Here is a 21,020-nt window from a genome sequence, read left to right as displayed (position 1 = left end):
TAGGATCATGTTGGTAGAAAATGCAGGCCAGAGTAGGGCCAAAAGTATTTTAATGTCAATTTATCTACCTACCTTCCCTGTTAACCCAGCTCAGGTTAATGGTACCTTGAATAATGCCCATTTTTATCTTGCCTAGGTGTGTATGCAACATTGACTGTTCCCGCATCAGTTTCAACCCTGTGTGTGCTTCTGATGGTAAATCCTATGATAACCCTTGTCAGGTTAAAGAGGCATCCTGCCAGAATCAAGAATTCATAGAAGTAACATATTTGGGAAGATGTCCAGGTAACTTGAACAGATTTACTGCTCCTCCGGGCATTGAAACTGTGTAATTTTGGTCATGATTTTATTTCTACAATACTATAAATATTCTGTCAGAATTTATGTTGTTTTAATGGCTCATGAGGGCATATTCACTGATCCTACAAAAAATTGTTTGAGCAGAACGTGGGTTGGAGGATCAGGGTCACAGTGTCACAGTTTTATCTATAATCCTCACTGACTTAAATTGTAAGTTCAGTAAATTTACATGCTAATTACTTGACTCCTGCCTTTGCAACACTTCAATTTTATTCTAGTGAACCTGATGTTTAAACCTTGTGATCATTGCTCCATAATCAGTTTATATCTGTACCTAATATATATATCTATTTAGCAGTCAAGAAGTACTATTTTTCTGAACAGCTTTCTAAATCAAAATTAATCAATGAGAGACCACAAAAATCAGAGGTAGCCAACAGTGCATATAGTTTTGCTGTATTTATTTGTATCATTCCATGCACTTTATCTCACCTAGACTCTAGTAAATAGGAAGCCACAGAGACTTTACCACCAAACCACAGACATTCAGCACGCTATCAACTATTCAGCAAAAACCAGAGAGAAATTGCCATTGCTGATTTAAGATAAAATAAATCATGCTACCTATTCTTTCAATTAAATGGTACCATGTGATGGGCCCTTGAATACTGAGGATAACACACAAAGCATAGACAAAGATGAAACTGAGGAATAAACAACATGGCTTTTTAACAAGCATGGACAAAAATCACAGAAGCACAATGATACCAGAGAATGAATGAATGCATCATTCAAAATTTAGTAGTTTCTAATATATTGAATAGGAAATAGTGCACCTGGTGAAAAGAGATAGGAAATGGAAGAACAGAATGAAACTGAAGAGCATAAAGGAAATAATGAACAGAAAGCAAGGAGAGAAACAATGAGAAGGAAGAATGCACAACAAAGAAGTAAAATGAAAGTAAAGTAGCAAGAAGCAACAAGCGAAAGCAGGAAAGGGAGAATAAAAGGGTTGAGAGGGAGAATAAGAAATTTAAGAAATAGAGAGCAGAATAAGTGAGTAAGAGGAGTTCAGGGAAAAGATGGAATGAGAGTGGAAAGGTAAAATAAAACAAAGAAAATCACATTGAGCAAATAGTTGGAAGCTAAGCATATTTTAACAGCCACATTGATGGAATAGGTTTCAAAATATCTTCTGTTATTTACTTTTGTAACAGTGAGAATATTACCAAGCATAGTGTCATACACAATCAGATTGATTCCACACTCCCAACAGGGGCTGATGCTGACAGGGAGTGAATGGAGTGAAATTGTAGAGGCACAGCTTGTGATTTTCTATTCTTTTATTTTAATGGGTGAAAAATAATGGGCTAGATGCACAAATTCCCCACTGTGTGCTACTCACAAGTGCCACTTCTCAATGGTAGCATTGATGTATATAGTTCTCAATTCTATTCAAAACTTGTAGGTCCTTGTCAACACAATTTATTTTAAACAGTTGACCATCCATGACTTTGCCTTCTCTTCTACATCAGCTGCTAAGTTCATACAAAGACTAGTAATACAGCACCGGTTATTCCGTAATGTAATTAACTCTTACTATCGAGTGATTCTAACATGAGCAGCATGTTCAATGAGCAGAACTAAATCTTGGGCTCTAATATCATCTTAAGCTGAAAGAGCTATGTAGTTTATTGGAAGTCATGGATTGTGCTAAAAAGATGGATATGGATCCAATTCAAAACTTCGTGAAATGCAAGGATCAGTGAACATCATAAACCACAAAGATGCTTAAAATTGATCTGTACCCAGAAATTATGATACACAGAGGCTCTGAGTTTGTGCTGTGATTTCCCAATTTCTGAAATAACTCAGTTCAACTTTATTGTTGATACATTTCATTCCTTTTTTTCTCCCTATTTGCTTGGCTTTGCAATACATTTCCACGTTGTAACAGGAAGTTTATAAACTGAAGTTATTATAGCAGTCAGTTTTGTTTATGTTTTTCCAAACCAGAAAATATAGTGTGCGGTCTTCTCATCTGACAGGAAGAGAAAATGTAGTCTGTTTGTTAAATTATGGAACAACTGAAGAGCTTACAGTTTTACATCAGCCTTGCAGCATGCTAACGTATACAGATGTTACCATGTTGGTAAATTTAACTCAAATTTTATCACAACATAAATAACAATGGTAAAGTCCATAATGTTGGACAAGTGTGTGTGAGAATGTGCAATTGTTGAATGTGTATGTTGTCAGCAGTAGCTTAGTTAGTAACTCTTTTACTTCTGAGTTAGAAAGCAATGAGTTTAAGTCCCATTTCAGAGACTGTGTGTTTTGAGATCATTATGTTAAAGAGCACACAGGAGATGCAAAATACTTAAGTTGTAGGATTATTTCCTGTTGCAAAGCTTATGACTTTACCACTACTGGTTGGAAGATCCAAGTATCTCACTAGGTTTAGGCTGGAAATGATTTCCTGCTCGGACTACAGGATGTTTTCTCTTTCACGTCGCCTTCTACTAACTAAATTGAGGAGCATATTGATACTATTCTTTGTGATGTTATCTGTCAACCAACAGGGATGCTAAGGATTTGAGGGACTTACTTCAGCAGAAGAGAAAAAAATGATCACTACTGAATTTCAGGCACTCTCAAACTTATCAATCCTGACAATATTCAGTACAGTAACAATTGTTAAATTGACAAATGTAAATTGAATATATGAAATTAGGAAATAATAATAATGTAATTGTTTAATTTAAAAGGTAATACATATAGATTTTTCACAATAACAAAATCATATATTATCTGTAACATTTTCTTGAGTGAATCCCAGGAGGAATTTAGACAGAATATACATAGTGTAGCTTAGTGAATCAATTAAGCCTTCTCACCACAATGCGGTGCATCGCAATGCATGACATTTTAAACAAATGGAAACAAGCAACAATATCTGTATTGTTTACTGAAAAGAAAAAGCAGTTACTTCAAAAGAAATGCAATTGACGTAAAGTTTCTGTGGGTGTTAGCATCATTTATCTTTGTGACGTTGCTTGAAATAGCGAGCAAAAGACCTGGCTTCCTGATGGATCTGTCATGTCCCTAGACTCAATACTTTTTTCCCAAGCAGCAAAGAATAACCTGAAACTGACCTGCAAATAAAATAAATAACAACTTTTACCAATGCTTATTTTATGAAACACTGCAAGCCTCCAAACTTGCACAACATCTTTTATTTGCAGTTAATGACACATCATTATCAAGGAAAGGTGTCCTGGAAAATTACCCACCATAAACCATCAACTCTACCGTTACTGATATGCACCTAACCCAGAGGGCAGTGCATTGAATGTCAGAGTAATTAGTTTAGGAATAAGGCCTTGAATAATATGCCTTAATTAACATATGGAGTTAAATGCTGATCATGCGTGGTTGATTTAAACAGGGTGAACATTAGTTTGTTTTCCAATTGTTTACTTTTGGAAAGAACTATGGAATGGTCCAGCACAGAAGTGTATTATTTTATAATACAGGTGGCATTTCTTGGTCAGGAGAAACTGTATGGTTGCTAAATCAAATTTCTAACTTTCTTCAAATAGAGAATGTGACCGTGGGTACAAAAGCAGAAGATGGGCTTTTTGCAAGAACTGATTATACAGGTATGGAATTCATTTCCAAACATTTCTGAGAGCTCTGCTTGCTTTTTCCAGCAACATACTATTGACAGAAAGTTTTAAGTTTGAGGGTTTTTTTTAATAGGAACAAGAAACATCTGAGTTAGCTACATTTCTTCAACTCATCGTCTCTAGCATGAAAAATATTACAGGTTGTCAAATTTATTGCTATTTTTTCATGGTTCAGCATTTTGTAGTGTCAGTCATGTTATTCAAGAGAATTTTTTTTACCATTATAACCTGCAACGGACAGGTTTATTTTGTGAAGTTAAGATTTTCTTAATGCTAAGTTGCTGCACTTGATCAAAATGGTAAATAGAGCATTACAATTAGCCACAATGTGCTCCCATAGTGGAGAATTCTCTTTCTAAAAGTGATACAGACATCTGCTTGGAGGATTGAGGCTTAAGTGGACTTTGATGTAATGCCCTATCACAGGTGAACATCTGCTAATGCTCATGAGGTTGACACATTAAGATTAGCCTTTTGGATGAATTACTGGAAGGAAAACTCAAACTGTTGATGCTAGAAATTGGAAAATTAGGAACAAGAACATAAAATGCTACAAACACTCAGCAGGTCAGACAGCATCTAAGGAAATAGAAACACAGTTTCAGATTGGAGACCTTTCATCAGAAAGACAAAAAAGTTTAAAATTGCAGAGAAGGTGGGGGAGGAATGGATAGGATAATGGGCCAGGGTTGCTGTGACAGTGAGTTGCTTGTGGGCCAATTGAAGGTGATAAAGAAGTGTGATGTGTTCAAAAGAGCAGATCAAGGTGTGCTCATGGAGAGGGTGAAAATTACTGAGGTAAAATCATAAGTGAAGAACTTGCAGCAAAGATTGCCACTTCTGATATAGATAGAGAAAATGAGTTGGATTTGATCAAAAGTTGGAGAATTTGATACAGAATCCAGAAGGCTGCAACACGCCCCGATGGAAGATAAGGCCCAGTTGCTCAAGCTTGCATCGAGTTTGTTATAACACTGCAGGAAGCTGCAGATGGGTTAGAGTGGGAGTGCAAATGGGAATTAATGTAGACGGCAATTGGAAGCTCGGGGTCGTTCCTGCAGAGTACTCCACAAAGCAGTCACCCAATCTGCATTTGGTCTCTCCAATGTAGAAGAGATCACATTATGAACATTGAAAGCTGTACACTAGATTGGCAAAAGTGCAAGGGAATTGCTGTCTCATGTCAAAGGAATGTTTGGGTCCCTGGATGGTTAAAGTGAAGAGGTGGCAGGACAGCTGCTGCAGCCTCTGTGGTTACATGGGAAGGTCCCAAAGGCCAGGGAGTGGATAGTGGGAAGGAAGAGTGGTCAAAGGAGCCGCAAAGAAAACTACCTTCAAAATCAGTAGCGTAGGGGCGGCACAGTAGCGTAGCGGTTAGTGCGACGCTATTACAGTGCCAGTGATCGGGGTTCGATTCCTGTCGCTGTCTGTAAGGAGTTTGTACATTGTCCCGTGTCTGTGTGGGTTTCCTCTGGGTGCTCCGGTTTCTTCCCACATTCCAAAGACAGACGGGTGGGTTAATTTGGGTTTAAAATGGGCGGCGCGGACTCGTTGGGCCGGAAGGACCTGTTACCACGCTGTAAATAAAATTTTAAAAAATTTTAAAAAATGCTAAAAGGGGTAGGTGTGTCTGCTGGTGGAATCATGTTGGAGCTGGCAGAAGTTGTGAAGGATGATCCTTTGAATGTGGAGGATGGTGGGGTGGAAGGTGAAAACCAGGTAAACTTTACCCATCCTCTAGTAAGAAGGAAAGAGGGTGAGAACAGAGGTGCAGGAAGTAGATGAAATGAAGTTAAGGGCTCTATCCACTATAGTGCAGGGAGGCCACAGTTCAGGAAGAAAGAAGATGCTTCAGAGGTACTGAAGGGCATCTGCAGAGAGAGTATGATTTAGCACCTCAAAAAAGCAGAAAAGTTTTAGGGTGGAAATTAGAGCAACTACACACATCAATAGAAACAGTAAATGAGTTAGTCGGTCACTGCTACTGCAGAAATCCAAAAACAACAAAGCTGGATTGCCTGTCTGATCCTCAGGTTTTAGAGTAGTTCTGTCTTGCTCTGATACTTTCATTGCAACTTACTCCACTTACGCTCTGATTATTCCAGTCTTGATCTGACCCATTTAAATGTGAGAATTCAAACAAAACACATTCTTGACTGGACATATGCAGTCCAGTCCAACATTTGTTTTTATTTATCTCCATTTTTTACATTTTGTATTACAGAAAAAAATGCCAATAAATTAGAAAAACCAGCTCGAGGATTATTTATCCCATGTCCCAATCTCTTTGATAATCATTGTCTACATGGCAAATGTGAATTCTTGATTAATAAACAGGAACCATCTTGCAGGTAACACCTGAACAATAACATTTTATGATCTCTTCATAAATATCCCTTGCATCAATTAATTTCTCTGTCCATTTTTTTTCTTTTTACAGCTGCGAAGCGGGTTTTAAAGGACCACGCTGTGAACAAAAGGAGTTTAATGTTTTGTATGTAGTTCCTGGAGCTGGGAAACTTCAGTACGTCTTAATAGCATCCATCATCGGAGCTGTGCAGGTGGCCATCATTTTGATTGTAGTTCTTTGCATAACAAGGTAATGTTAATCAAACAATGTCACCAGTGTACTTAATAGGCATTTCTCTGATTTCTACTGTATCATCCTGGACTGTCTATGTGGGAAATGTCAGTCTTTGAATGAAAGTGCCTCATTTCAGACACCTGGGATCAGCATCAAGCATTCTCACAGGCCCTGGCTCACAGAGAGGGCAAGTGCTCTGTCGTGTTGAGCTTAATTTGAGATAGGATGAGTTTGGCATGTAGGCTCCTTAATTGAGGATGCTGTATGAGTAAGAGTGGCAGCAATGGGTAAGACAAGGCCCTAGGGGAGTTATCAGTGCTTTGGCAGCAGTGTTTGCATATGTTAAAATCATGCAATTTCCCTTGCTTTCGTAAAGCACTGGAAACTTAAAATACTGATTTGATAGTAAGAAAAAACTACCAGTTTGGAAGTCTTGTCACATGGCCTGATTATTCTCAGTTCACTTATTAAAATTGGAACTTTATTCAGGTTTGCTCCTAAAATTAACCAAAATGGTTGAAAAGTCAGATGTCACTTAACGATACTTAAATTCAACCAGAAGTGTGCGTTGAAGCAATTTGCAAAACAATGGGAACTGGTGATGATTCGGTCCAAGAAGCATGTGGCAAGACCAGTCTTCTCTGTCTCCTATTTTTAACTCGAGCCATATTGAAAAAGGCCATTGTTTAATTTGAATGTGTACTTGCCGGTTGATATAACACACTCACAGTAGAAAGTAATTACATGGGGTTTGTACTTCTGATCACCATTCTGTGATTGCTGCTGGAAAATATATATTTCTGTATGGATAATAAGAGACCTGGCCTTACTAGTGTCAATTAGCTTGTCTAACACTCGACATTGATGCTTACGTGTAAAGGGTCAAAACTTGCATGTGCTCCAGAGGATTATGGATGTCTACAAAGCTAAATAATGGTATCCTACATTTATGGCTCTTGATTCTTCGCTTGGGTTTCAATTATTCAATTCATGAATTTAGCTGAACAGATATGTCCCTTGCATTGTTTGTTTAAACCATGCCCATTGGATTGGAAAGATTGAAAATCTATAGCACTGAGCATCAGGTATGTGTTTAAAATATTAAAATTGTCTCCAAAATACACAATGTCACTTAACCATTTATTCTCAATTGAAAATGTTGCAATAATGTATAAACTGCTTCAAAGTAAAAGATAATTCTCCCATGAATTAGTAATATTTTTATTTTAATCTGCAGAAAATGTCCTAGGGGCAACAGAATTCAAAGACAGAAGCAAAATGCAACACACTACAGTTCTGACAACACAACAAGAGCATCAACAAGATTAATTTAAAGCAAGCATGATTGTACAGCTGCAAAAATAATTACACAAAGCTTGGACTATTGATTATCATACAAAATGGAACAACACATGTTGCCTTGCATTTGTGTTATACTACACCAATGAATACATATACTACAGTTATATTTGATTATGTCTGGATATATTTCAAATAGTATATAATGTCTTGATGTGTTTTTCTGTAATAAATAAATGGTTAACAATTTATATCACTTGATTTAGTTTGCACATGAAGTACTATAAAGCTGGACTAATGAAAAATAAATACTTCTGTGATGTTTCTTAATTTTTTAAAGATGAAATGTGCTATTGATTTTTTTTTAAAAAGCAAGCAGTTTGTATTGTTCGGTCAGGTTTTGCCTTTGTTAACTAGAGAAAATGAGGATCTACGATGCTGTTAATTGATAATTAATTTTGGGAAGCTATGAGTTAAAGACCAGAGGTTTGACCTTAATTTTTTACATGCTTGTTATTGAAGGCCAGTGAGCTTGAAAACCTTCCATTATACTATAATGACAGTGCTGTTTATTTGGATTCAGTAGTAATGTATACATGACAGTATAATACACCATTTAAAAAAACTGTCAACAAGGCTCTCTCGGTTTAAACAGATAACCTCCATAAGTGTCATTAGTGAAGTATCCTATTTTATATTGTGTGTGTGCTTATGCACTTGCATAACTCAATGTACCTTTTACATGAATACAAGAACATACATTATGAACAACTTTTATCGCTTGGTTATAGGTCACCTAGCCTGGTTAGTAAAAAAAATGGTTTAAATGTGATGCATTGACCAAAGTGGTAGAAATTAGAGGATCACACACATACTTTTTGATAATGCAAAGGATAGTTAGAGCGTTGTTTTGCTCTGCTGAGGATCCTCATTTGAAATATACATTTCCAGTGCTAACGTTTCATAATAAGATGACAAAAATAAAAATATTACAGCAGCAATAGTTCTGAATTGTTTGTCTCTGTTTACTATCATTCCAGTCTGGAAATTGGAACCATTTGTACACAACTTTCATTCATTAGGCACACATCTGAGTGTTTTTCTGTGGCTAGGTAGTGCTAGCAGTCATTACTGGGTGAAATTGGGCCCATCAGGAAATTGGCCTGGATATTTATGTGTACAGTTCACTTTATTGTGTCTGACAAGTCTATAGTGTCATGACATAAACTGAAGCTTTGGGGTGCAAGCTACAATCATTGTTGATCACTCCCAATAAGCAAGAAGCAACACACAGGGATTGGGAATGAAATATCAATGGAAGGGTCTCTGCTATCTTGCACACAGCAATCTGCCTTTTTAAGATGGTCAGCACTTATAGAAACTGCATCAGTGGTGCTCCCCTCTGCTCACTTCCATACAAATCAAATCTGCAATCTCTGATCCCCTGACCATTCTGCACCTCACAGGAGCTTGTGGCTACTCACGCCACAAAGGTCATTTGGGCCAGACTCCATTACATGGAAGCTGCCTTGTTACCCCTTGCCCTCCCCCTCCCTCATATTTTCCCTCGCCTCAATGGGATGGTGGTGAAAGCTCTAATGTGCTTCCCACACTGATCAGCATGGTGGTGATGCATCGGGTTCTGTTTTAGTGCATGATTCTGCCTGCAAAAATGTCAGGCACTATTTTTAACGTGCAGTATTTTGAATCAATTCCATGAATTATTACAGCAGCTCCACATTGATGCTATCCACAAATATTTATCTTGCCAGAGGAGTGTGAAATCTAGGTACCTATGTCCTGAACTATGCTTTACCTCACTCTGGGTTTGGTCTGAGCTACAGGGCAGGCTTATAAACCAGAAACATGTATCACACACTCTGGATTGCAGATCATTACTGAATTGATAAGTAGACTGGGCTGTAACCCTGGGATGGTATGATCAGAATTTAACCACAAGTACCACATGCTGTGGCATATTCCTAATAATCCTTCCATATCACTGATGGCATAATCACAAGCCATTGTGGGTCAGATCACTTTCTTTTCTCTAACAATGGGACCCAAACAATATATATACCTCACGTGAGTTCTCTGGAGGAAAGCAAGATAATTACACTGGTTTCTGCTGATCATATTGCAGGCTTTTTGACTTTCAAGAGATGCATCTTATACACAGTGAATAAAAAATAATTTTGCTTGTCCAAATTAACTGCAAAACCTTTGGCCTGGATTTTGCTGCAAGCGACAATCATTGTGCTCACTGATATTAGTTTAAATTAAACAGCAATTTCCAGGATCCAAATATAAATAGTTCAACACAGAAGTAGAAAATTGTTGTCCAAATACTCTGCTCCTCCAGTGGCTTTGCCATTGCAATATCCCATCAAGAGACAGCTTTCAGAAGCTGCTGTACTGAGTGATAGAAACAATAAACTCACTGAAAGAAGTTAGGGGTCGTCTCGCTATGTATAATTTAATGGTGCAATGTTTTCATTGCTGCCAGACAACTTCTTTGGGACTGAAAATCAACTTTAATAGGTGTGGAGTTTCATTCTTTACTGTTTCTCATATCTCTCAATACCATCTTCTCTTTCCTTCACTAGTGCTGCCCCAGAATGACTTTCTAATCAGAGTAGTTTTCAGAACAAAATTTCTAAGAATATCTATGAGCAACCGACAGGGTAATAAACAGCAAGTGCTGTTAGTTTGCCACAGAGAGCAAAATCCTGCCCATTAAGTCAGCTGTTATTTGTACTGTTTCTAACTATTCTAACATTACCAAAATGTTTAAAATGGGCGGCGCAGACTCGTTGGGCCAGAAGGGCCTGTTACCACGCTGTAAATAAAATTTTAAAAATTTAAATTTAAACAAATCCTAATTTACATAGTTCACTTATCACAAGCAATTTGATATTTCCACTGATCTATTCATTTTAAAGGTATAACAAAATTCACCAGAGAATTTGTTCTGCAAAATTTTGCACAAACAGTTTGTTTATTATTCACAACAAGTGGTTCTGATTTGATAATTTTTATAGCTGATGCACGTTTATCACAGAGCTTATGGTGTTGCAGGGCAATGGGGTATTAGAAAATATGCATGCAGTGTGGTTTTCATTATAATGATTTGCATTGTTGCATCTGTAATTGTATTAAGTAACTGAGATTGAAAACATAACATGGTATAAGTCAATGAAAGGATCTTTGAGGTATCACTGCTCTACTATTGTTGATCCCCTCAATCAAGGGGGAGGAGGAGAGTATTTTTGCTTTTGAGCACTTCCTTTGGCTATTGTTGGAAAGCAGATATCAAAGGACAACAGATGAACACGTCAGTTGGCTCATTAGTGTTTCATCTTACCTCTGATCAAATGAACTGCCAGCCCTCACTCCCTAAACTCATGGATGATGAACAGCCATTCAAAGGAATACCAGACTGCAAATGATGCTCATGGAATTGTTTCCTTGTGTTAGTTGTATTTCAGTTGAAAAAGAAACTGCAATCCCAAATGTCATCTGGATTTTTTAAATAATCTCCAACTTTCTCCCTTGCTCTATTGAAGCCACTGGCTAATTCAGAGGTGCAGGTGCATAGGTGTCAGTTGCCAACAAAAGGTTGATAGGAACAGGCAGACATATGATCAACAGTGGAGGTGATGACTGGTACACACAGTCAGGGACTGACAGACAGACTCATACCCACACACATGCACACAGACACTGTGAACAACAGGCAGACGTGCACATATACACAATCAATGGCAGCAGCAGGCAGAGATGCAATTAATGATGGAGAGACAAGCAGAGAACAGCCAATAAAGAGAAGACATATAGACAAACAATAAAGAGAACACAAAACAACGAACAGAGAGAGGAGACACATTCACTCATGCACACGCAATAATGAATCAAAGGTACAGATATACACATGTGCAGCCACAAATAAACATGCACAATGAATGACAAGAATATGCAGACATATAATCAAGGATACACAAGTGAATATGAGGGAAAGACAAACACAATCAATCAGTGACATAGAAACAGACGCACAATTGGAGGATTAGGCGGGTATACACACAATTAGACAGACAAGCATTGGAATGAAGGAAAACGCACATGTACATAAAAACAATGAATGACCAGGTGAAAAAGGCAGAGGAGTAGATATGCACAGTACCAGGACAGAGGCAGAAACACACAAAATCAATGACATTGTCAAAAAGGTAGATACTCACATACACATGGACATACATACCATGTGCAGCTGTGCAGCTGTAGAATTTAAATTCAAGTGAAGTAATTCTGGAATTTAAAAATATATCTAGTCTCAGTACCAATAAACATGAAACTACTGGATCGTCATTAAAAATAATCTGATTCACTAATGTCCATCAGCAAAGGAAATCTGCCATCCTTTCCCAATCTAACCTACACATGACGCCAGACCCACCAATGATGTTGAGTCTTCACTTCCTCCTCTATTTAGGGAATATTAGGGATGGTCCATAAATGCTGGCATTGACGGCAATGTCCATATCCTGTGAAGGAATAAATCAGAGGATTGACAGACTATGCAGGCAACACATGCAATCAATGGCAAAGATGGACAGATACACATTTCCTGTCAGGAAGTACAGCCAAACAAAACACACAATGACATTGACAGACAGGATGGTACTCAGGCATGAACAATTATTGAGTGAGGCAGACAAGCAGACACATAATGGAAGGGACAAAGAGGTAAACATATGTACACAAACACTGGCGCAGATAGGCAAACACACACACAAACACTCAAGCAATCAGTGACCGGATGATAGAAAGAATATAAATTATATTAGTAGGAACAGCTTTCACTCATTTGTTGGTTGGTGCTGGTATTAATACCTCAATGTTGCTTTAAACAAGAAATGATGAGACCTGTCAAATCACTTTAGAAGAGCAACATCATTGTTAAAATATCATGTGCTTCAAAAAAAATTGTTTATGCAGCTCAAACAAAACTGTCAAGAACAATTGGTCACATATAGTTAACTGCAGTGTTGTGCCAATGAAATGATTAACCAGCCAACCACAAACATTGCTGATGAAGAAAAATTTGCTCACTGTTTATCTAACAGCTGATAACTATGATACTTGGAAGCCAACAGGGTATTCATAGACAAGTACATTTCTTACATGTTTGTATGTGTAGAAGGTCAGGAGGGCGGGTAATATGGATGTTTCTTCTTATCGTATTGCAGTTGTAGAAATCTTTCACTGCTGTCTAGTTTTTGAAGCCAAGTTATGGCAGCTGGTGTTACTGTGTGAATATCAGCCTCGTGCCATGGCAAAGGTTGGAGGGGACGGTTTTTGGGGAAATGTTCACGGTAGTGTAGCAGTTAGCGTAAAGATATTGCAGCGCCAGCAACCTGGGTTCAATTCCCACCGCTGTCTGTAAGGAGTTTGTACATTCTCCCCATGTCTGCGTGGGTTTCCTCCGGGTGCTCTGGTTTCCTCCCACATTCCAAAGACGTACGGGTTAGGAAGTTGTGGGCATGCTATGTTGGCACTGGAAGCATGGCAACACTTGCAGGCTGCGCCCAGAACACTCTACGCAAAAGATGCATTTCACTGTGTGTTTCAATGTACATGTGACTAATAAAGATATCTTATCTTGTTTGATTTCTATGGCTGTAGTCACTACTAGGGATTTGTTTGAGTTTGCAATGGTCATAGCGAACCCTATGTATTTAGTATGTGTAAATTTGCCCATGTCAGGAAAGTTGTTCACATAAGTGTTGAAGAGTGAAGGGGCCAAGAAAGATCCCTGTGCGAATGCATCCTTAACTATGGACTTAGTTTGCCAGTATTCCAAGGTGGACACAGATTCAGTTGGAAATGATTAGTGAGATGAGGTGCAGAAAGCTTCAGCATCAGGCAGCCCACAGGATTACAAACATCAATCCCTTTCCCCATCCTATATCCTACGTGGAAGAAAGGTCAAGGGCGAGCCCTCAGCAATCAGACCATTCGTCCCCAAATACAAAGGAGAAAATAGCAGTGACACTTGCTGCCACCAAAGGAAAGCCACAGGATTAGAAGGGATTTCTAGCAAATTTTTGAAGAACGTTGGGATAAGAATACTCACCTGGGCTGCCGAGCTTTCCGTGACTGTACTAATGCACAAGCATCATCTACGTACTTTTGGTCAATGACAGCGCTAAAGTGAGTTGATTTCTGGAGTGCAGGCCACAAAGATTGAACAGTTTCCGGCTCCGCCTGAAGATTAAGACCATTCCAGCAGGGAGTTTCTTGGAGGTGAGGTGACGTATTGCAATGAAGAAAATTGAGAAGAGGGCTGGGCTAATGACATCGTCTTGCTTGAGCCCAATCTGCGCTGGGACTGGGTCTGCAGTGGATCCGTTGATGAGGATCACAGCTCACAGCTCACAAGGCTAAGGAAATTCAGCATGTCCCCAATAACTCCCACCAATTTTTACAGATGCACCACAGAAAGCATCCTATCTGGATGCATCACAGCTTGGTATGGCAACTGCTCTGCTCAAGACTGCACGAAATTGCGGAGAGTTGTGAACACAGCTCAATCCATCATGCAAAGCAGCCTCCCCTCCACTGACTCCGTTTACGCTTCCCGCTGCCTTGGGAAAGCAGCCAATGTAATCAAGGACCCCTTCCACCTTGGTCATTCTTTCTTTTTCCTTCTCACAGAAGATACAAAAGCTTAAGAGCACGTACCACCAGGATCAAGGACAGCTTCTATCCTGCTGTTATCAGAGTCTTGAATGGAGCTTTCATATCCTAAAAGATGAACTCTTGATCTCCCAGTCCACCTTGTTGTGGCACTTGCACTTTATTTGTGTACCTGCACTGCTTTTTTCTCTGTAACTGTATTCTGCATTCTGTTTTCCTTTTTACTACCTCAATGTACTTATGAATGGAGTGATCTGTCTGGATGGAATTGGAATTGGTTTATTATTGTCACGTACCGAGGTACAGTGAAAAACTTGTCTTGCATACTGTTCATACAGATCGATTCATTACACAGTGCATTGAGGCAGTACAAGGTAAAATAATACAGAATGCAGAATAAAGTTTCACAGCTACAGAGAAAGTGCAGTGCAGGTAGATAGTAAGAATGGCATGCAAACAAAACCTTTTCACTGTATTTTGATACATGAGAATAATAAACCAATACCAATACGTATCATCATGAAGCATATGGAGGATAGTAACAAGTGCACACTAGGCATCAAGGAAACAGGCCAGGCAAGTAAATCCATTGATTTTTCTATTTCTTGACTTGTTTCGTGTGGTTTCCTGAATGGTAAAAACAAAGAATTAATCCTGTCCCTAAGGGGCAACTAACCCATTAATCAAAATTAGTGTCTTAATTTATAAACGTCAGTCACGTGCCATAACGGCAAATAATTTCACAGAATGAGCAGAATCATCTTCATTAAAACTAACACCTAATTAACAAGTGCAGCATTTGCAACATGCTTGTCTTTCGACGGGGACAGTCAATAAGTAGCTACGCTCAGATTTTTATCTCCGGTCTGTTATACCCATTCCGCGAAATGGCAATTTCAGAGCATTGCGCGCTGCATCCGAAATTTAATCCATTGAACGAATTTCTGTAGCAGCGTGCAGCCTGCTGAATCTCCCCACAGCAGGTTTCTAGCGCCACGGTCTGGGGACATGTTTGCAGACAGAAGCTCGCATTGGGCCCCCGAGATCTTGAGGTTTACGCTGGAACACGGTGAACCAGGGACAGCGCAGGAGAATGCGAGCACTAAATTCTGGATCTAACTTCACGATGTGTATTTGCCAGCTCCAGAGGTTGCTGCCAGGTTCCCTCCGTGGTGATGGTGTGAGCTCTTCTAGTCTCATCGCCGCAAGTCCCGGGCCAATTTAAACGCCTGGGAGAACACAAATGGACTGTGTTAAACTCCGAAAGCCACAAGTACTTCAATCAACTATTCCGATCAGATTACATCAGGGGCAAAATATGCCCCGGCGCGCCTCCCTCTTTCCATATTTGCTTCCACAAGAAGTGTGCTGCCACCTGGAGGAGACCTCTAGATACAATTGTTTGATCTGGGTCCCGATAAATAACAGCTCATATCTTTGGGGGGAAGATTTATTTCTTCGCGAAAGGCTTTTTTTTAAAAAAAGCTGTAAAAGTGTATATGTTTCTCTATTGCAACCAGTGTACATGTTTCTCTGTTGGAAGGTTTGTATTGCAGTGAAGTAGTGCGTTTATAAAGGTCTCTGGGGTGTGTGTGCTGTGTGTCTGCCCTGTGAGTGGGTCTCAGGTACTTTCGCTTAATTGAAGGAGCGAGGGTGTGGGAAAGGCGTCCGGGGAAGTGAGAGCGTCACATCGGTGCTCCCTCACTTTCCATCTCCGCAGCCAATGGCAGCAATGGGACAGGGGCCAGACTGCCTGTGATTTGCTTTTGCAAGATTCCAACGCGATTTGCAAAAATATTCTAACATTTATGGAAAAAATAACCTCCCGGAGGGAAGCCCGGCCCCACTAGTACCACCCACCCCGGGCTGGAGCGAGGAGTTTCCCTTAACTAGGTCGCTGGGAGGCGGCTGTGAAAGTTCCAATAAACAGACCCCGGGGGAAGGAGGGAGTCGAGCTGAGCCGATCTAATCCGAACCGAAAGAGAGAGGGAGGGAGGGGTGCAAAATTGTAGTCTTTGCATTTTGCACTCGCTGGCAGTTTGCAACTCTCTCTCTCTCTCCCAAGCCTAGAAGTTGCAAGGGGTTGGAGAAGGCGAAAAGTTTGTGAAGCTCGCCCGAGATGGGAGAAGACGGAGTGCAAGCGGAAAAAAGCACCGAGGCCGTACAGGGAGGCCCGGAGCCCAGCCCGCCGTCCAGCCCGAGCCAGGGCTCCAGCGTGTCTCCGAGCCCGGCTCCCGGCTCTGTGCCGGCTGAGGCGCTGCGGGAAGGCTCGCAGGTTAACGCCATCACCGTGCTGGCGCTGCTAGACAAACTGGTCAACATGTTGGACACGGTGCAGGACAACCAGAGGAAGATGGAGCAGAGGCAGATCGGAGTGGAGAGTTCGGTGCGGGGCATCCAGAGCGACCTGACCAAGCTGTCCAAGAGTCACAGTACCACCAGCAACACGGTGAACAAGTTGCTGGACAAGTCGCGCAAAGTGAGCGCCAATGTCAAAGAGATGCGGGAGCGCCTGGACAAGCAGACGGGGCAGGTGAAGAAGTTGGAGAACAACCAGGCGCAGCTCCTGAAGAAGAACAACTTCCGAGTGCTGATCTTCCAGGTAATGGGTGGGAGGGTTGATGGACCCCTGCCTCCTCGCCTCGCCCACCCACCCACCCACCACTATTGTTTCAGCCCCCCGGAGTGAGCCACAGACTGCGCCCAGACCTGAACCGATCAATGTCAGAAATTAGCCCGTTCTAAAGTTGTGGGTTGTTTTCAGTCCAGCTGGAAGCGGGAATAATTTTTTAAGGATTATCAAGTGATAAACAGCAATATTATGCTTATTTGCAACTTTAACCTGCTTTTATATGAAGGCTGCAAAATAGTGTTGCTTTGCATGGTTTTTGCTTTGCAAGGATAGTGGATTCAGTTTATTTTCCCTCGCGTTTAAAAACCATGGCGATCCCCTTCCCTAACACTGGTTGGCATGCTTCTGTTGTCGTTATTGCCGCGGACTGATCTCTACCGCTGTGTTGTGAGCAGGTACAGGGTGCGGTGTGTGGAGTGAAAACATCCCATAGGTTTGCAAAGCAGGGGAGTGGGAGTGCTGCGCTTCTGTGGAGCAGTGTCTGTGTGGCGCTGTGCACCTCTCTGACCCGGGAGCAATCCTCTCGTCTTTTTTTCGGTTAGGGTGGGACGGAATAGGAATGCAAAGCACCAGAGCGTGCAACCACCCTGGCTGAAACAGTACGCTGCAAAACAGCTTCGAAAATACACTCTTCAGTACGTGGCGATAGTTTGGTGTCTGTGAAACCAGTTGTAAATTTTCATACTGTTCTTGGCCCGCGATTGTAGACGAATGAGTCACCACCCCGGTATTTTTTCCGACATTAATAATTGTAGGGCGACGTTTATTTAATCTCAGATGCCTAAAACCCTCTTTATTATGCTTTTAACTTCTTGGAGTTTGCGTGTTTCATGAAGGTTTCAGATCTGAGTTTGAAGAAGAGGTGTATTAAAGTACCATATGTCAGGACAACAATTACCAACCAGCATGCGCTGTGGATTGTACTTGCTTTTCAAGGGTAGCCTTTTAATCACCAGGGTTTTAAATCATAAATGAAATGATGTGTTTAGACCTGAAGGTAAATAAAACATCAGGGTTTAGGTTAATGTATAGCATTAACCTGAAAGGAGAGTGCCTGCAAATAAGGGAGAGAAGAGGGTCACGATATTCGAAGTCAATACTACAAAAGTAAACTGTAAATGAAGACTAATTACAACAAATGACAGTTAATTTTATCTTTCAGTATTGGCGGTCTTCCAACTTCTAATGCTGAAGACTAACTAGGCCTTTAGATTATGCTCAAGCTCTTTAAATCATCGTTTATCAGTGTGAAGTTCAGAAACTGCTCCCGGTTCCACTATAATGTAATTTGCTTTATTTCTGGGGAGGAAATAAAAAGTAGTTCATACAAAGCTGGTTCTGAAATTCTCAAACATTCACAGGGATGGAAAAGCTCACAATTAAAGTGGATTTTACTCAGTCTTACTAACCACCCCCCCCCCCCCCATGCCACGTTAGTGCCATTGGCACGACCAAGCCCTCATTCCCCTTGGAGCTCCCATTTGTAGCTGCAGTCTCTATAGTCCCACAGGGCTGCCGGGAAGGACTGCTACTTAAACCTGCATTTCTCAAGCAGGTTTAAAACTAGTTCAATCGCCATTTTAATACAAATCCTAATAAATATATGCAACTCGTTTTAAAAGAAGCCAAAAAAAAATTCAAATGCTACGAAAGAATAGGTTTATTTCATGAAATGTTTCTTTTCAAAAAGCCATAGTTTTGTTTAAGTTTATGGAGCAGTGAGCAACTGTTGATTTTAAACCTAATGAACCCTTGCAGGATGAAGCGGAGATACCAGCCAGCGTTTTTGAAAAGCCGAAAGTAGACACGGCAGAGGAAGAAGGTGCAGACGAGAACAAAGGTGTGGAAGTTTCGCATCCGTCCCTGGAGCTCTCCTCAGATGAAGACATCCATGACCTGGAGGACAATGAGGAATTGCACGATGAGGAAAAGTCAGAGAAGCTGGAGCAATCCAGGGCTGCAAAAATCAAGAGGTCAAGTCTGAAGAAAGTTGACAGCATCAAGAAGGCATTCTCCCGTGAGAATATTGAGAAAAGGATGAATAAATTTGGCACCAAGATTGTGTCTCCAGAGAGACGAGAGAAGATTAAGAAGTCGCTCAGCCCAAATCAACAGAAGTCCCAGTCGGGTAAGTCCTCCAGCTTTAAAGTAACGCCCATGACTTTCAAGGTCAAAAAGTCTAAGAATGGGGAGACTCCTCCACAAAGCCCCAGCGACGCGGTGGTCACATTGGAAGCAGATGCATCAGGTCCCACTGAAGGCGATCTGCATCCCGAGGTGCACTTAGAAATTTCTCCTGGCACGTTAGCAGAGGACGTTAAAGAGGTGGCGGAGAAGGCAGAAGAGGAAATGAGAGAGGTGGAACTTGAGATGGAAAGCAGTAAGAACCGAGGTGTTGTGATGAAGGCGGAAAGCACAGAGGAGCCTGAGATCCTGTTGGAGACCCTCCCTGATGAAGACCAACAAGAAGGCAGAGCAAGACAACCAGCAATGAATATCGAGCTGCACATTGAGGAACCAGATGAACCTGCTGTTTTGCAAATACAGCAAACAGCTTAAATGTTCCCCGCCTACCTTGCCAATCCCTGGAGCGTTGCCCAATGAACCTCCCTTCATTTACAAATATTGTGCTTGTGATAGTTATTATTAGCTAATGTAACTCCACGGGAAGTTCACAGCTTGGCTAGAGGGACAGGAGGATGTTGAAAGAGGGATGGTGAAAGGTTAAAGATAGAACATTATAGTGGGATATGAAGAAACAGCAGCGGGATATGTTTATAACAGTTGTATAACTGGTGATGATACACAAGTGGCTTTGGAACCCTCACAACATTGATTGTGTTGCTTGGGTTATATATTTTCAGGTATGAATGAAAGCTGTAGAACTTTTATATTAATTATTTGAAATGTATCTGTTTCATACATCCAAATGCTCTTTTTAAATCATTATCTGTAAACTATGTACATGTCAATTCCCTAACAAAAACAAAAGAGTCCATAAAATTAATGAAGGAAACTTTGACTAAAAAGGAAGTGTGCTGCACCTCCACTCCCTGAGCAGATTTAACAGTTCAGCTACGCTGGTGCCAAATGGTATCATTTCACGGCTTTGTAACCAGGATGATTTTTAGCTTCCTTCACCTTTTATTGCTGATTAAGGCAAAGGTTTATGAAATGAATTACCACAATAACTGTACTTTCTAATTATCTTCACATGCAATATATTGCTTGGTGAACACTCTTTTTGTTCTTCTATTTGTATTAAGCAAAATTAAAGCCAAAAAAATGATTATAATTGTAGCCAAGCTTGAAAAGTAAATAAAAAGAATTGAAAGTGGATACTTGCTTATTATTCTTTGCTGTTGCCGTTATGGAGACAGACCGTTAATAACATTGCACCAATGTGTCATTGTTATTTTTCCCAAGCACAGTTACTGGATAAAGGAAATGTTCAAAGGAAAGCATGGGGCTAAGGAAAAAGAATGGGAGGGTGGAACTGACTGGATTGCTCTCGAAAGAGCTGGCCCACGACCAGTGAGTCAAATGGCTTTCTTCTGTGCCGTAGCAACTCTGTTTCTACAATCGTGTCACATTCGTGCTTAGTTCTTTGAGATTGTGCCTGTTACTGAGGTTAATTGACTTTTGTTTTAAGCTTGCTGAGCCTGATAGTGATGATGACGTGGGGAATACATGACGATGATGTGGCCACTGTTCCATATCTTCAAAAGGTGGGAAGTACAATGTTCTAGCCTATATTTCTTTAATAGAAAGGCTGTGTTGACATACAGGCATTGTCAAACCAGAATACCGTTTTCTA

The 21,020-nt window shown here is 40.4% G+C and overlaps 2 protein-coding genes across 2 annotated transcripts in view; both read left to right on the top strand.

Annotated features, from left to right (window-relative positions):
• tmeff2a (transmembrane protein with EGF-like and two follistatin-like domains 2a) overlaps positions 1–8,875 on the top strand; it is a 64,768-nt gene extending 55,893 nt beyond the window's left edge. The window contains exons 5-9 of the mRNA XM_052030301.1: positions 137–285; positions 3,903–3,962; positions 6,214–6,340; positions 6,430–6,588; positions 7,811–8,875. Of these exons, the coding sequence (XP_051886261.1) occupies positions 137–285; positions 3,903–3,962; positions 6,214–6,340; positions 6,430–6,588; positions 7,811–7,907 (592 nt within the window). The 3' untranslated portion in view covers positions 7,908–8,875. The remainder of the gene's footprint in view (positions 1–136; positions 286–3,902; positions 3,963–6,213; positions 6,341–6,429; positions 6,589–7,810) is intronic.
• A 7,319-nt stretch (positions 8,876–16,194) lies between these two features.
• LOC127571089 (caveolae-associated protein 2-like) lies at positions 16,195–20,542 on the top strand. Its single transcript, XM_052017148.1, has 2 exons — positions 16,195–17,173; positions 18,962–20,542. The coding sequence occupies exons 1-2, from the start codon at positions 16,691–16,693 to the stop codon at positions 19,760–19,762; spliced, it is 1,284 nt and encodes a 427-aa protein (XP_051873108.1). The 5' UTR covers positions 16,195–16,690; the 3' UTR covers positions 19,763–20,542.
• The last annotated feature ends 478 nt before the right edge of the window (positions 20,543–21,020 follow it).

Source organism: Pristis pectinata, chromosome 1 (assembly GCF_009764475.1).
Source record: "Pristis pectinata isolate sPriPec2 chromosome 1, sPriPec2.1.pri, whole genome shotgun sequence".
In the NCBI taxonomy this organism is placed as follows: domain Eukaryota; kingdom Metazoa; phylum Chordata; class Chondrichthyes; order Rhinopristiformes; family Pristidae; genus Pristis; species Pristis pectinata.
Note: the sequence above shows the minus strand (reverse complement) of the source record. Positions and strands in the feature narration are given on the sequence as shown.